At 37.9% G+C, this 14,299-nt stretch overlaps 1 protein-coding gene across 4 annotated transcripts in view; it reads right to left on the reverse strand.

Moving 5' to 3' along the window:
- Positions 1-11,667: 11,667 nt before the first annotated feature.
- cdca2 (cell division cycle associated 2) overlaps positions 11,668-14,299 on the reverse strand; it is a 32,526-nt gene continuing 29,894 nt past the window's right edge. For all 4 annotated transcript variants that reach the window (XM_049470689.1, XM_049470690.1, XM_049470687.1 and 1 more), the window contains exon 14: positions 11,668-12,881. In XM_049470689.1, coding sequence (XP_049326646.1) covers positions 11,947-12,881 — 935 coding nt within the window. In that variant the 3' untranslated portion in view covers positions 11,668-11,946. The remainder of the gene's footprint in view (positions 12,882-14,299) is intronic.

Genomic DNA, 14,299 nt, shown 5'->3' on the forward strand with positions numbered 1-14,299 from the left:
AAACTCAAAATAGGGCTAAAAACACGAAATACCACCAAAAGCTAAAAAAAATAAGTTAGTGGTTGATACAATGTTTTATTCGGCTTCCATGGTGACCTGGTGCTATGGTTTTTCTAAGTGGTTACTATAGTGTTTGTAGGTGATTGATATGCTATTGCTAGGTGGTTGCTGTGGAGTTGTTATGTGAATGCTTTAATGTTGTTAAGTGGTTGATTGCTGGTTGCTGTGGTATTACCCGCAGTTACTATGGTATTAATTAAGAAGTGACTGTATATAATCCATGAACTGGACATACTGCTGTCCCATGACTTGTGGCATGTCAGTGCACTGCTCTTACAAACCATTTTTATAAGGATAGGTGTTGTTTTAAAGCATCGATTCCCAGTAGAGTAGTGGTGTGTAGAAACTTCCAGACGAACTAGGATGTGTGTGTGTGTATATATATATTATATATATATATTATATACGGTGCATAACTGTAGCAGGATTGAGGTTCTGGAACAATCTGTCAATTCTTTTAAAGTAATTCATCTGTGCTGCTCTTCACAACCCATATAATCCCAACCCTGGTCTACACACACACACACACACACACACACACACACACACACACACACACACTTCGTCTGGAAGTTTCTACACACCACTACTCTACTGGGAATCGATGCTTTAAAACAACACCTATCCTTATAAAAATGCTTATAATAGCAGTGCACTGATATGCCACAAGTCATGGGACAGCAGTATGTCCAGTACATTAATTATATAATGTCAATCACTTCTTAATCAATACCATAGTAATCGCCTGGAAAACCACAGCGACCAGCAATTAACCACTTAACAACATTAAAGCATCCGCATAACAACTCCACAGCAACCACCTAGCAATAGCATATCAATCACCTACAAACACTATAGTAACCACTTAGAAAAACCATCCCACTAAACATTAGACGTCTTATGGACGTGCAGATCATGTCTATATTGCGTCGGTCGGTCCAAGACCAATTCTGTACGTCTACACGACGTGCAAACTAGGTCCGCTATTTGGACGTCTAACTATGACCCCACTTGGACGTCAATATGCAGTTAAACATTTGAACGTCGGACTAGGTCACTTTTTTGGACGTCATGGGGACGTCTAATACAGGTGCAGGAAATTAACATTATTTAAGAATATATTTATTTTTAAATGTATGTCAAAATTGTTGTTATCAATATTGTTAATCACTATGAATATAGATTATTTATGATTAAGCATCATTTATTTCTAATTATTTATTTGAGTATTATATTTTTTATCTATTTAATTAATTAACGAATGTAGGTATTTATTTACGTATGTTTTTATTTTTATTTGGAAATGCAATTTATGTGGAAAATTGTTAAGTTGATTTCAACCAGTCAACACCACTCTGATTTGCTGAGACCGCAGGTCATCATAAACTCCACTCTGATATGCCGAGGCAAAACACGCTAAACATTTTTTGGCTGCTGCAGTAGCTCAGCTCAGCTCAGCTCATTCAGTTCAGCTCGCTCAGCTCAGCTCCGCTCCGGACCGGACTCAGCTGCCAAGCTATAAGGTAAGACGATATGTATAAGTTAATGTATTTGTAGTGTTAGTTGTTTTAGCTCTGTGGTCTTAACCTGAACCTGCTGGCGTTGCCTCTCTTCCCAGGCAGTTAGCTAACTAGCTAGCTAGCTAACGATAGCTAAACAGTGGCCATAGTTAAAATGGAATTGGAATTACTTTTGAGAACGACCGTAATGCAAATAATATTTACTGTAACCGAAGCTTTAACGTAGAAGCATTGTCCGGTCATTAAGTCAATGCACTAACCAGAGCTAGGCTGATAAGCCAATCTAAGCTAAATCAAAGAACCGTCTTTGGCTAAATTCGCTAAGCTAGCGTTAAGTTATATAAGTTTGTGGCACCCACAATTAACCTAGGCAACTGGGGGCAATATCAAGTGCATTTTGAATAGCATGAAGAAGTAAGTTCATGTTAATATTACATAAATAAGGCAATTTAAAATAGTTTGTTGTGGGAAAACATTTATTAAAATAGCCTAATATGATGTGTGAGAATTAAAACGGCACGATAATTCTGGTCAGGTGTTAAATGTGTATTCCCGCCTTTAGCTTAGCGTTAGCTTAGCGTTAGCTAAGCCATAGCATGAAGAAGTAAGTTTATGTTAATATTACATAAATAAGGCAATTTAAAATAGTTTGTTGTGGGAAAAAAAATATTAAAATAGCTTAATATGATGTTTGAGAATTAAAACGGCACGATAATTCTCGTCAGGTGTTAAATGTGTATTCCCGCCTTTAGCTTAGCGTTAGCTTATCGTTAGCTTAGCATTAGCTAAGCCATAGCATGAAGAAGTAAGTTTATGTGAATATTACATAAATAAGGCAATTTAAAATAGTTTGTTGTGGGAAAAAATTAATTAAAATAGCTTAATATGATGTGTGAGAATTAAAACGGCACGATAATTCTCGTCAGGTGTTAAATGTGTATTCCCGCCGTTAGCTTAGCGTTAGCTAACCCATAGTGTGAAGAAGTAAGTTTATGTGAATATTACATAAATAAGGCAATTTAAAATAGTTTGTTGTGGGAAAAAAAAATATTAAAATAGCTTAATATGATGTGTGAGAATTAAAACGGCAGGATAATTTTCGTCAGGTGTTAAATGTGTATTCCCGCCGTTAGCTTAGCGTTAGCTAACCCATAGTGTGAAGAAGTAAGTTTATGTGAATATTACATAAATAAGGCAATTTAAAATAGTTTGTTGTGGGACAAAAATAAATGGCCATCTTCAACATTTTCTGAGATTTCTAATTTGTCTTTTTCTACTTGTGCAGATGGAGTCATGAAATGTGACGGGACAGCCACCGAGGACTTCATACTTCGGAGCATCTCAAACATGCACCACAAAGACGTGGAGGACACACCGCTGTCTCTCAGGACCTAGAATCTTAATGAAAGTATAATGATGTTAAGGGAAGGTGTAATGGAAAGGTGTAATGTAAAGTTGTAATGGTGTTAAGGGAAGGTGTAGTGGAAAGGTGTGATAGTGTTGAGGGAAGGTGTAATAGTGTTGAGGGAAGGGGTAATGTTAAAGGTGTAATAGTGTTAAGGGAAGGTATAATATTGTTAAGGGAAGGTGTAATGCAGGGGTCTCAAACTCATTTTTGCCGAGGGCCACATTGACATATTGGCTGTCCTCTGAGGGCCAGATGTAACTTACAAATATAAGAAAATGTAACCAGATGTAATATAAAATTAATGTAATTACTCCTTAATGTTAAATAACTCTCAATATACTATTTATTCAATCAAATATTACAGTTGCATGGAAAAATGTTTGCTTGTTGCTCTATTAACATAAATCCTTTTAATTTGTCATGTTATGAAATCCAAAAACTCCATCAATCAAGAACCAAACTATTCAAGTGAATAGAAATTACATCAAGTACAAGTTATATTAACTTTGATCAAAACGTTTGATACTGAAATAAGGCTTAATAAATATAAAATCAAAAATTGTGAGCTGTGACAGATTTAGCATTTCCTCAGATTTAGCAGTTCCTCATCCAACCACTAGTCGGAGCTGCAGCAGCAGCACCACAAGCCCGCAGTCTTTGCTTAGTCAGAGCTACAGCCCAGCCACGGGCTACAGGACTGAGCCTGTCTGGAGCGTTTTGAAATTTTTTAAGTTCTTCTGTGTATGAAATAAAATAACCCCACTAACCGGATAATACAGCTCTCTACAGTTCATCTTTCAGCCCAAGCAGCTAACAGCAGCAGTTTAGAGCAGCGTCACGGAGTCACTGCTCGGATTACATTATAAACAGGTCAGTTAGCGCGCTGCTAACCTCAGGATGTTTATAACTACGGAGTTTAGTGGACACACCACGGCTGCAAGGTTAGACTGTTGAAGGCTACTGAAGACTATTAAAGCAGGCAACGCAGCGTAAGCAAAAAAAAACAAAAACCACACACACACACCAAAATACAAGTTAAGATAAAATATGAAAACGAACATAATAAAGCATAAATAATTAAATTGAATTGCGGGCCAGATGTATGTTTATTTTGTTAACCCGTGAGGGGCCGTATGAAACCACGTGGGCCGGTACTTTGAGACCCCTGGTGTAATGTAAAGGTGTAATAGTGTTGAGGGAAGGTATAATATTGTTAAGGGAAGGTGTAATGTTAAAGGTGTAATAGTTTTGAGGGAAGGTGTAATGTAAAGGTGTAATAGTGTTGAGGGAAGGTATATTGTTAAGGGAAGGTGTAATGTAAAGCTGTAATAGTTTTAAGGGAAGGTAAATGTTTAGTGAAATTGTTATGGTGTGAATCTAAGGTGTATGTTATGTTGATGTAAAATAAAGGCATTAACCCCAAATGAGATTTACTCATTATGTTTATTATTATATTAATGTTTCCCCAAACAGAAAGGGTCAGTTTAAAATCAACAGTGGTAAGATGGGGGTAATTAATTTATCCCTTGCTTTTACTGGTTCTTTGCAGGTTGACATGTTTTGAAAAAAGTGAGAGGGTTGAAATGCAATTTATTTATAAAGCATATTGTGTATAACTAACGTGCATAACTAGTTCCAGAAGGTTGTGAACCTGTTCCAGTAATTGTTTGGCTTAGCTTTGTATGCGTTTCCAGTTAACTGCTGAAGCTGGAACAATGGAACAGTTGCCACCGTCTGAAATGGCACTACAGTTATGCAGGGAGCCTCAAAGTAGTTGGTCTATAAAACGTATACATGTAAATTTCACGTAGAAAAGACGTCCACAACGACTTAATTTAAACTAGAATTAGCCCTTATCCGGAGGTCTGGGGGACGTCAATACTGGACGTGCAGAAGACGTCAGAAAAAAGACGTCGTCTGGCGTCACAGTCTGCACCTTCAGGAGACCAAAATTGGACGTGCAAAAATGACCTAGAAAAGACGTCGTTTCAACGTCTCTTTGTTTAGTGGGATAGCACCAGGTCACCATGGAAACTATATAAAACATTGTATAAACCAAAAATTTTTTGGTGGTATTTAGTGATTTTTATCTCTATTTAGAGTTTTTAAGTTTTTTGATTTTTTTCTGTTGCAGCATTAAGTGATTTTTTTGGCCCTATTTAGAGTTTTAGTGTTTTTTTTAACTTTTTTTTCTTCAGTATTTAGAGATTTAGCTGTATTTGGTGTTTTTATGGTAGTAAGTGTTTTTTAGTTATATTTCACATTTTTAGTTGCTTTTAATGTTTGTTAAGGTATTTAGTGTTTTTTTTTTTGTTTAGCACTTTTTAGCATTTTTAGTGGTTTACGCACCGAGACACCATGGAAACCAAATAGAAATATTGTATCAGCCACTATTTATTTTAGTTTCTGGTATTTAGTGATTTGTAGCCATATTTAGAGTTTTTTTATTTTCAGTATTTAGAGATTTTTAGCTGTTCTCAGTGTTTTTTTATATAGTTTTTTGTGGTAGTTAGTGCTTTTCAGTTCTATATAGCATTTTTTTTTTTTTTTTTTGTATTTACTGGTTTATAGCATTTTTCCAGTATGTAGAGTTTTTTAGTCCTATTTAACGTTTTAAGTTGCTTTTAACCCTTTTTTTTGTAGGTGTTTTGTGTTTTTTTTTTTTTAGCACTTTTTAGTATTTTCAGTGGTTTACCCACCAAAACACCACGGAAACCAAATAGAAACCACATAACGACCCCTTAGCAACCATCTAGAAAGGCAAGTGTGTGTAGTGTTGTGTTGTTTGTGTAGCTCTTTTCAGACACAGTAGGAACTCTGCAAAACTGCGATACATTAAGAAACATCGTAGCAACCTCTTGGAATACCATACCAACCACATAACAACACATTTAACATTTTTATATGCTGGGAAAATCATGGACATGGACACCTGATTGGAAATGATAAGAAATAGCTAAATCTAGTCCTGTAATTTTCTCAGGGGAGGAGCAACAACAACGAAAAAAGGCAGGTGCAAAAGAAATAGACCCCTGTGTAGATTTATAATCAGCTTCAGATCAGACTGGATTAAATGTGGGATCTCTGTAGAGACATGTGAAGTTTAAATAGAGTTAACTCTATAAAGATTAAAGCTGTAAAATGAGCTGGACGCTCTGATTAAAGACGTCAGTAATTACAGATCAGAGAGCAGCGCTGAGGAACGCAGTGTGGAGATAAGCGGGACAGCGGGACAGAGGGACAGAGGGACGGGTCGCGCTTTGTTCTGAAAGGTTATCATTAAACCCCCTGCTGGACGGACGACGCACCCTGAGGCACGCTGACCTCTGACCTCCGCAAACCACTAATCCAAACACTCTCATCACTCGCCGCTGTGATCCTCCGTAACGCTGCATCACTCGCCGCGTGCCATCAAACGCTCCACACCATCACAGACATCTACACTCAGAATATATTAAAATATTAATAATTATAATAAATAAATAAAATATTCTGTACCGTTCAGAACAACATGTATCTAATTCTATATTATATTCAATAATAGATTCATCCTCACTGTTCAGTTACTGACTCATTCATAGAGCATTATCAATCATTTATTGTCTATAAAGAATAACTAATGTTACATATTTAATAATTCATAGTGGATACTGAATAACTTATAATAGAATAAACTATAATTGATAGTTAATAACTCATACTGTAAATTAAATTAACTAGACAGTGAATGATTCATAGTGGATACTGAATACATCAGGGTAGATGGTCAATAATTCATAGTGGATACTGAATACATCATAGTATATATTTAACAATTCATAGTGTATACGGATTGAATAAAAGATTGTGAATAATTCCTAATGAATACTGAATAAATCATAGTGGATATTGAAAATGTATAGCAGACACTGAATAATTCCTAGTATATGTTGAATAACTCATAGCGGATACTAAATAATATGTAGAGTATACATTGTTAAGATTAAAGTGTGAACAGACTAAAATAAACACTGGATTTGTTGGTAAATTGAATTTGGGACACTTTTACCTGCTGTGTGAACGTAACCAGGACCCGGTACACTGACTGGGGCACTAAAGGGTGGTTTCACTCAGGTCCTGGAGGGCCCTCAGTCCTCCAATACACCCCCAGACCAGCCCAGTAAGTGTGTGGTAATGATCTGATGAGGGTAATCAGGCGCGTCGGAGTGTGTTAGTGTGTGTTAGAGTGTGTTGGTGTGTGTTGGGGCCCGAACGCTCTGATCCAGGCGGGCGGCGTGGCCCTCCAGGGCCCCTGTCGGACGCCCAGGCCGGCTGCGAGGGCCGGTGGGACGGTATAAAGTGGAAGAAGCTCCGGCTGAATGAAACCAGACTCCAGTTCTGTTACTCAGCCTCTCCAGCTGTCCGCTGGCGGGACGTCCCGGGGGGGGGGGGTGTTGCCAGGGTGACAGGAGGCCACATGTCTTGAGGGCCTCTCTCTGGTCAAAGGAGCCCATTGTTTGGGCGCTAAGCCGCCTCGCCCGGCCCCGGAGCGGGACCCCTCCCGTCCCATCCCACACTCGGGGGAAACTGTTAGTACAACCATCCGAACACCAACGGCGGGACGGGACACCAGCCGCCCCCGTCTGGAGACACCTTCTTCTGTAAAGAGGGCAGACGAGGCCAGGAGTACACGGAAAAAAACCCGGAAAAACCTGGAAAAACCCGGAAAGACCTGGATAAACCTGAAAAAAAAAAAACAGGAAAAAACAGGAAAAAAACAGGAAAACCTGGAAAACCTGGAAAGACCTGGAAAACCTGAATAAACCTGACAAACCAGGAAAAAAAATGAAAAACCTGAAAAAAAAAAAAACAGGAAAAAACTGAAACAACAGGAAAAAACAAGAAAACCTGGAAAAACCTGAAAAAAAGGAAAACCTGGAAAAAAAAGAAAAACCTGGAAAAGAAACAGGAAAAAACAAGAAAACCTGGAAAAAACCTGGAAAACCTAAAAAAAAAACCCCTGTAAAATCTGGATAACCTGATAAAAAATGGAAAACCCGGAAAAAAAAACAGGACAAAACAAGAAAACCTAGAAAAAAACTGGAACCTGAACCTGAAAAACTGTAAAATCTGGATAACCTGAAAAAAACTGGAAAACCTGGAAAACCTAAAAAAAAAAAAAAAAAAAAAAAAAAAAAAACAGGTAAAAACTGAAAAAAGTGGAAAATACCTGGGGAAACAGGAAAAAACATGGAAAACCTGAACAAATATGGAAAAACCTGAAAAACCCCCAAAAAAACCTGCATTGTGATGATGTTCAGAAGAAGATAAAAAAGTTACCAGTAAAAATAAATGATCTAAAGTCAAGTCAAGTAGTAGTTAAAACACAGTTCAGAAGATTCAGTACCTTCTATCTAAACCTATTCATTTTTCTAATGAGCAAAAGTACAGAAACATGAGACTGACAGGTGTGTTTTTTTGCCCAGGTGTGACCTGATACATTAATTATTATTCAAACTACCAAAATATAAAATAAATAGCACTAAATATCTAAATGCTCAATTTCAGATTTGTGTTTTTTGTTTGCATGTGCAGACTGTTTTTATAGTAAAAGGACTGTTTAAAATGTCCTGAAGAAGAAAGTCATCACTGGTGTACTGAGTAACAGACCTCAAACAGGAAGATCAAGATCAAGATCGAAACAACAGCAGAAACAGAAACATTGTGAGGTCTGTAAAGAAAGACCATAAAACACCACCTAAACCCACCCAACATCACCCAACACCACTCAACACCACCCAACACCACTATCCACCAAACCCATCCAACACTACCCAACAGTTTCAAATTTTCTTTTAGTGCACTATATAAACAGCTCTGGAAAAAAATAAGAGAGCAGTTAAAAATGCTGGGTTTCTTTGATTTTACCAAATTAAAAACCTCTGGAATATAATCAAGAGGAAGATGGATGATCACAAACCATCAAACCACCAAACTGAACTGCTTGAATTTTTGCACCAGGAGTAAAGCAGCATAAAGTTATCCAAAAGCAGTGTGTAAGACTGGTGGAGGAGAACATGATGCCAAGATACATGAAAAAAAAACTGTGATTAAAAACCAGGTTTATTCCACCAAATATTGATTATTTCTGAACTCTTAAAACTTTATGAATATGAACTTGTTTTCTTTGCATTATTTGAGGTCTGAAAGTTCTGCATCTTTTTTGTTATTTCAGACATTTCTCATTTTCTGTAAATAAATGCTCTAAATGAGAATATTTTTATTTGTAATTTGGGAGAAATGTTGTCTGTAGTTTATAGAATAAAACAACAATGTTCATTTTACTCAAACATAAACCTATAAATAGTGAAAAGTCAATCTCTTTGGCACCACTAGATGTCACTGCTTTACAACTGATAGATCAGGTGTGTTTCAGACTGGCACAGGTACAGCAGAAACACTTATAAACTTTTATTGTGCTTCTATATATATAATTTTAATTTAATATTTTGCTTTAATCAATATTTACCAGTAATTTTTATCATTTTATTTCTTATTTAGTTCATGCAGTGTTTATAGTCACCCTGTGCTTTAATTATAATTGTATATTTATGAGAAACAGGTATTTTATAAATAATAAACTAATATTTAAATTTATATTTTATTAAATTCTTATTTTTTTTTTATTTAGAATTAAAAATTCTCCTGATATTCCTGTGTTCTCCAGACATTGTATAGGTTTATATAACTTTGCTGGGACTCTGAATCATCAATGTAGTGAGAGGTTGGAGCACCCTCTGTTGGGTAAAGTGAAGAATTGTCCTAAATGTAAATTCTGATTAATATAACTGTAATATAACTGCTCTAGAAGGTCCTATTCTATTGGCAGTATTTTTCTACATGCACTTGCCTGCAGAATAAGCTGAAAGAAAAAGTTCTCAGCATTTTTTTTCTACATAGTAAATGAATAGTGAAGTGAACTTTCAGATTATGAAGGAACACATAATGAATCATGTAGTAACTTAAAAGTGGATTATTATCTCAGTGTAGCGTCTGTGTAAAATATCTCACACTTCAACTTAAGTGATAAAACTCCTGCATCCGGACTGAAATTGAAAAAACAGGAGGACCAGTGAGTTTTTAGGTTTTAGCTTTTCTCAGTCACATGACATTGAGGGGTTCAGTAGCTCCTCCATTTCCACTCGCTGTTGTGTTTTTTTTTTTTTACGTGGATCTCCATGGAAACCGTGGCGCGTCCAAAGTGTAATTATGGTGCGCGGCAGTGGACAAATATCTATTTTATTAAAGACGAGGAGACGAAACTCAGAGATGTGCGTCCGGACGGGACTAAAATTACCGGAGGAGCACGGAGTTCAGAGAAAAAAAGTAGATAATTCAGCCTGTAATTTTCTCAGAGGACGTCTGATAAAAACACCTACATGATCGTTCTGGACGGGAATAAAATCACAGAGGATAAAAACCCCATAAAAGAGAAAAATTACCCAGAAACCCTGAGAAACTAATCCCATCCGGATAGAGCTGAAGGCTGGTAATTCCAATGAACTTCTCCTGTTCAACAGAGAAAACTCTTGTTGTTTCTTTCCTGAGGTGGTCCTGATTAGTGCCAGTTTCATCATCATAACATGTGTAATGGTCTTTTTTTGCAGCGACTGGACTTCAGGATACTTAAAAAGTTCTTAAAATTCAATTAAGGATTTATATACCTTCATTTCTTTAAGTCATTTTATTCTTTATTTAGCTGAGTAGTTGTTGCTTCTCATAATCTGGATTAGAACATTACTCAAATAGAGCTATTTATTTAAAGTATGTATACCAAGGCCCAATCCCATTTCACCACTTGGTCCACCACTTAGGTTAGGGGGAAGGGATAGGGGCTTGTAAGCCCTTTATACAGAGAATTTTTTATTTTTTACTCTTCAAATAAGAAGAGTATTAGAATCACTGGTAAAATGATGCAGAACAAGCAACCAAAGAAACCCACAAATGTTAAAAGCATTTCCTTGTTAAAAGTGAGGATTAGCTCTATGTTACCTTAGTTTAATGTGTGTTTTATGGTCAAATTCTTTATAATAAGCATAAAAAAATATTGTTAGTAGTTTGTCTCAGTAGCCAGCTAGCTAACTTTTCCGTTCCACCTTAAATAATGCAACAGATGGCAGGGGGTGCAGCATTTAAGGCGGAATAGAACAAAAAATATATAGATAAGATAAATCAAAGCTAATTTCAGCTCCACATCACAAAGGAATTAAGGACTAGACAATAATATACAATTTCTGCACCATCTCTCCACTTTCTGAAGAGATTTTAATGCCCTAAAGGAAGGGGTAGGGGGGCAAGTGGTAGGACCAAGGGGTGAAATGGGATTGAGCCCAACTTTACCTCTTCACTACTTTACTTTAACTGATGCTCTCAAACTTTACATTAAGACACAAGAAATTCAAGTAATTAACTCTTGATGAGTTCAGCACAGCTGTTAACTGAAAGCCTGAATTCCAGGAGACTCTACCTCATAAAACTGACTGAGAAAATCCAGCAGAGATGTTCAAAACGTATCATCTAAACAAGAGAATCTAAAATATAAAACATCATATATGACAAAAAACTGTACTTAAAGGTTTGTCTAAATTTTTGACTGGTTCTGAATTTAGATATAAGGAAATAAAGTCTCACAGAAATGAAAAGATTTAACACAGATTTAAGATTTAATAAGCAGGAAAAAATGAGAGCTGCATATTAACGCCATATCAGGAAAATGGTATTTCGTTTTTCAACTATTAACATGTAATTTTTCTTTAAAAAAACATAAAAGGAAAGAATAGAAAAAAGCTAATCAATCAATCAATCAATCAATCAATCATGAACCACAAAACACTTAAGAGCTGAATTGGCATTTTTTTGTTTCATTTCTAAAACAAAATCCACAACATGGTTCTAAAATTGTCTTAACGTCTCCCGGTTTCACTCTCCCAGGTTCTGCTGCTGCTGTGGTTCCTCGGTATCTAGAACCGTAGCCGGCTGGTAGACGGCGCTCAGTCTGCTGCGTGTCCTCCGGCGTCCGGCTGTCATCAGCTCTGGGGATGTGTGGTCCACCCAGGCGAGACCGCTGGCCTGGACGTCCTGCACGCTCCTGCGGTTCCTCAAGCTGCGGCGGACTGATCCTCGGCTCTTGGTCTTTACGGGCTTCAGGACGTCTTCGATATTGAAGTCGGCTTCCTGCCACGCCTCTAAAACTGGTTCTGAAGGTTCTGTTGGATGTTTTGGATCTTCGGTGAGTTCTTCTGGTGATTGGTTCGTCTCTAACGGATCTTGACATGGTTCGTCTTCTGCTTTTTCGTACGTCGTAGTCTTGGGTTGTGTTTCGTCGCTGGTTTTTGCTGTAGAAACGAATTCGTTAATCTGGTTTTGGGTCTCAATCTGCTCAGAAGTTTGAGTTTCAGAAGCTTCTAAAGACTCTGAAGATTCAGAACCAGATGATCTGATACTTGCAGGTTCTTCAGGTTCCTCCAGATCATTGGTTTCGTGTTCCTGAGCGCTGCCGCTGAGACGTCTCGCTCTTGCGGAGTTTGCGCTACGTCGGCGACCTGCTGGTCTACCGGAGTTGCGTCGAGCTTTGGGAGCCTTTGCACCTGATTGGGCAACACCCATCTGACACAATGTATCATCAGATGCTAGATCAGCTTCTGATTGGCTGGAGGAATCGTCTACAGCAGTGGTGCTCTCGTTGTTCGTTTGCGGTTGAGTTGCAGTTGGTGGTTGCAAGAAGCGACGGCGAAATAAGGCAGCTGCCGCCACCAGACCTGCCGTTCTGTCTGATCCATCAGAGGCACCAGATGATGCGTTGGGAATGCTTGTAGTTTGATTGGTGGAGTTTGAGTCGGGGGCGGAGTTTACGCCTGTGGGCGATAAGAAAAAAGGTATAGTGTCAACGTCTGCATGTTCAGATTCCTTTTATTAGTGTTTATAATAAATAAGAGTCAATCTACAGTTACAGTAGATACAGAATCACAAGCACTGTAATCTGTTGTACCTAGGGTTGGGCGGTATGACGGTATTTCGGTATACCACAGTATTTAAATATGGTGACGGTATTGTAAAATAGTGACGGTTTATTAACCACGTGATGTGCCAAACCTGAACTTTGAAAAATGGACGTTTAAGACATTCTGCACATCCACAATGAAAGAGCAGTAGGAGGGGTAAGCAGTTGGAGTTCCCTGATTGGTTATGGGGTGGGGATTCTCACTGAGGAGATCATACAGCAAAAACTCAATAAACTCTACAGTTTTCACTAATTTTTACCACAATTATCGCCACAAATAGCCACATTTGTGCTGAAGTGACAATAAATCCCTAACAACCAACCAACCACCGAAATGATCAGATGTATCAGTTTATCCTGCAGCATGGGGTGTTCAGTGTGAGTTACTCAAAGTTACAGCTGTTTCCTTAAATATTCCTCATCTCCTATTTCTCTACAAAACAGTTTTTTTGTCACTCACGCTCATATTCTAATACCGTACAGAATTCTGCAGTTTCCTCAGAGTTTTCTGCCATTATTTCGCAGCTAGCTCCAGCGCTGTAAATATAAGCAACTCCGCGGACCGCGAGGCGCTGCAGCGCGCTGCCGACATCTGAACCCCGTCTCCCCTTCACGAGCAGAAACGGCACAACACCACCCGCTGTTAAGCTGCTGTAGTGGAAACAGCGCTTATAAATAAATAAATAAATTAACAAACACAAAAATTAGGGTATTCAATCTGTAATTTAAGTTCGTTTTATTTTTTTCTTTTAATTACCGGTTTTATTCGTTTCAGTTAAGGATAACTTTCACTTTCAGTTTTCGTTATTTCGTTCGTTTTCGTTAACAGTAATACGTTGTTATATGGTGATTATCAGGCCGTAGCTTTATATAAAATAAAAATATTAAAAAAACAGATGACTATTTCCTGGAGCCTGGACTGACCCGAGATATTCCATTACTTTCCTCGGCTGAGAAATAAAAATCAAAGTATCCTGCTATTTAAAAGAATGGGAAATTTAATAACAATAATAATATAGTTCTGCATACTAGAGTTTAGATTGTCTGCCTGAACCTGAGCGTGAACAAGACTGAACCCGAGCGTGAACAAGACTGAACCCGAGCGTGAACAAGACTGAACCCGAGCGTGAACAAGACTGAACCCGAGCGTGAACAAGGCTGAACCCGAGCGTGAACGCGAGACTGAACCCGAGCGTGAACAAGACTGAACCCGAGCGTGAACAAGACTGAACCCGAGCGTGAACGCGAGACTGAACCCGAGCGTGAACGCGA

Source organism: Astyanax mexicanus, chromosome 22 (assembly GCF_023375975.1).
Source record: "Astyanax mexicanus isolate ESR-SI-001 chromosome 22, AstMex3_surface, whole genome shotgun sequence".
Taxonomy (NCBI): Eukaryota; Metazoa; Chordata; class Actinopteri; order Characiformes; family Acestrorhamphidae; genus Astyanax; species Astyanax mexicanus.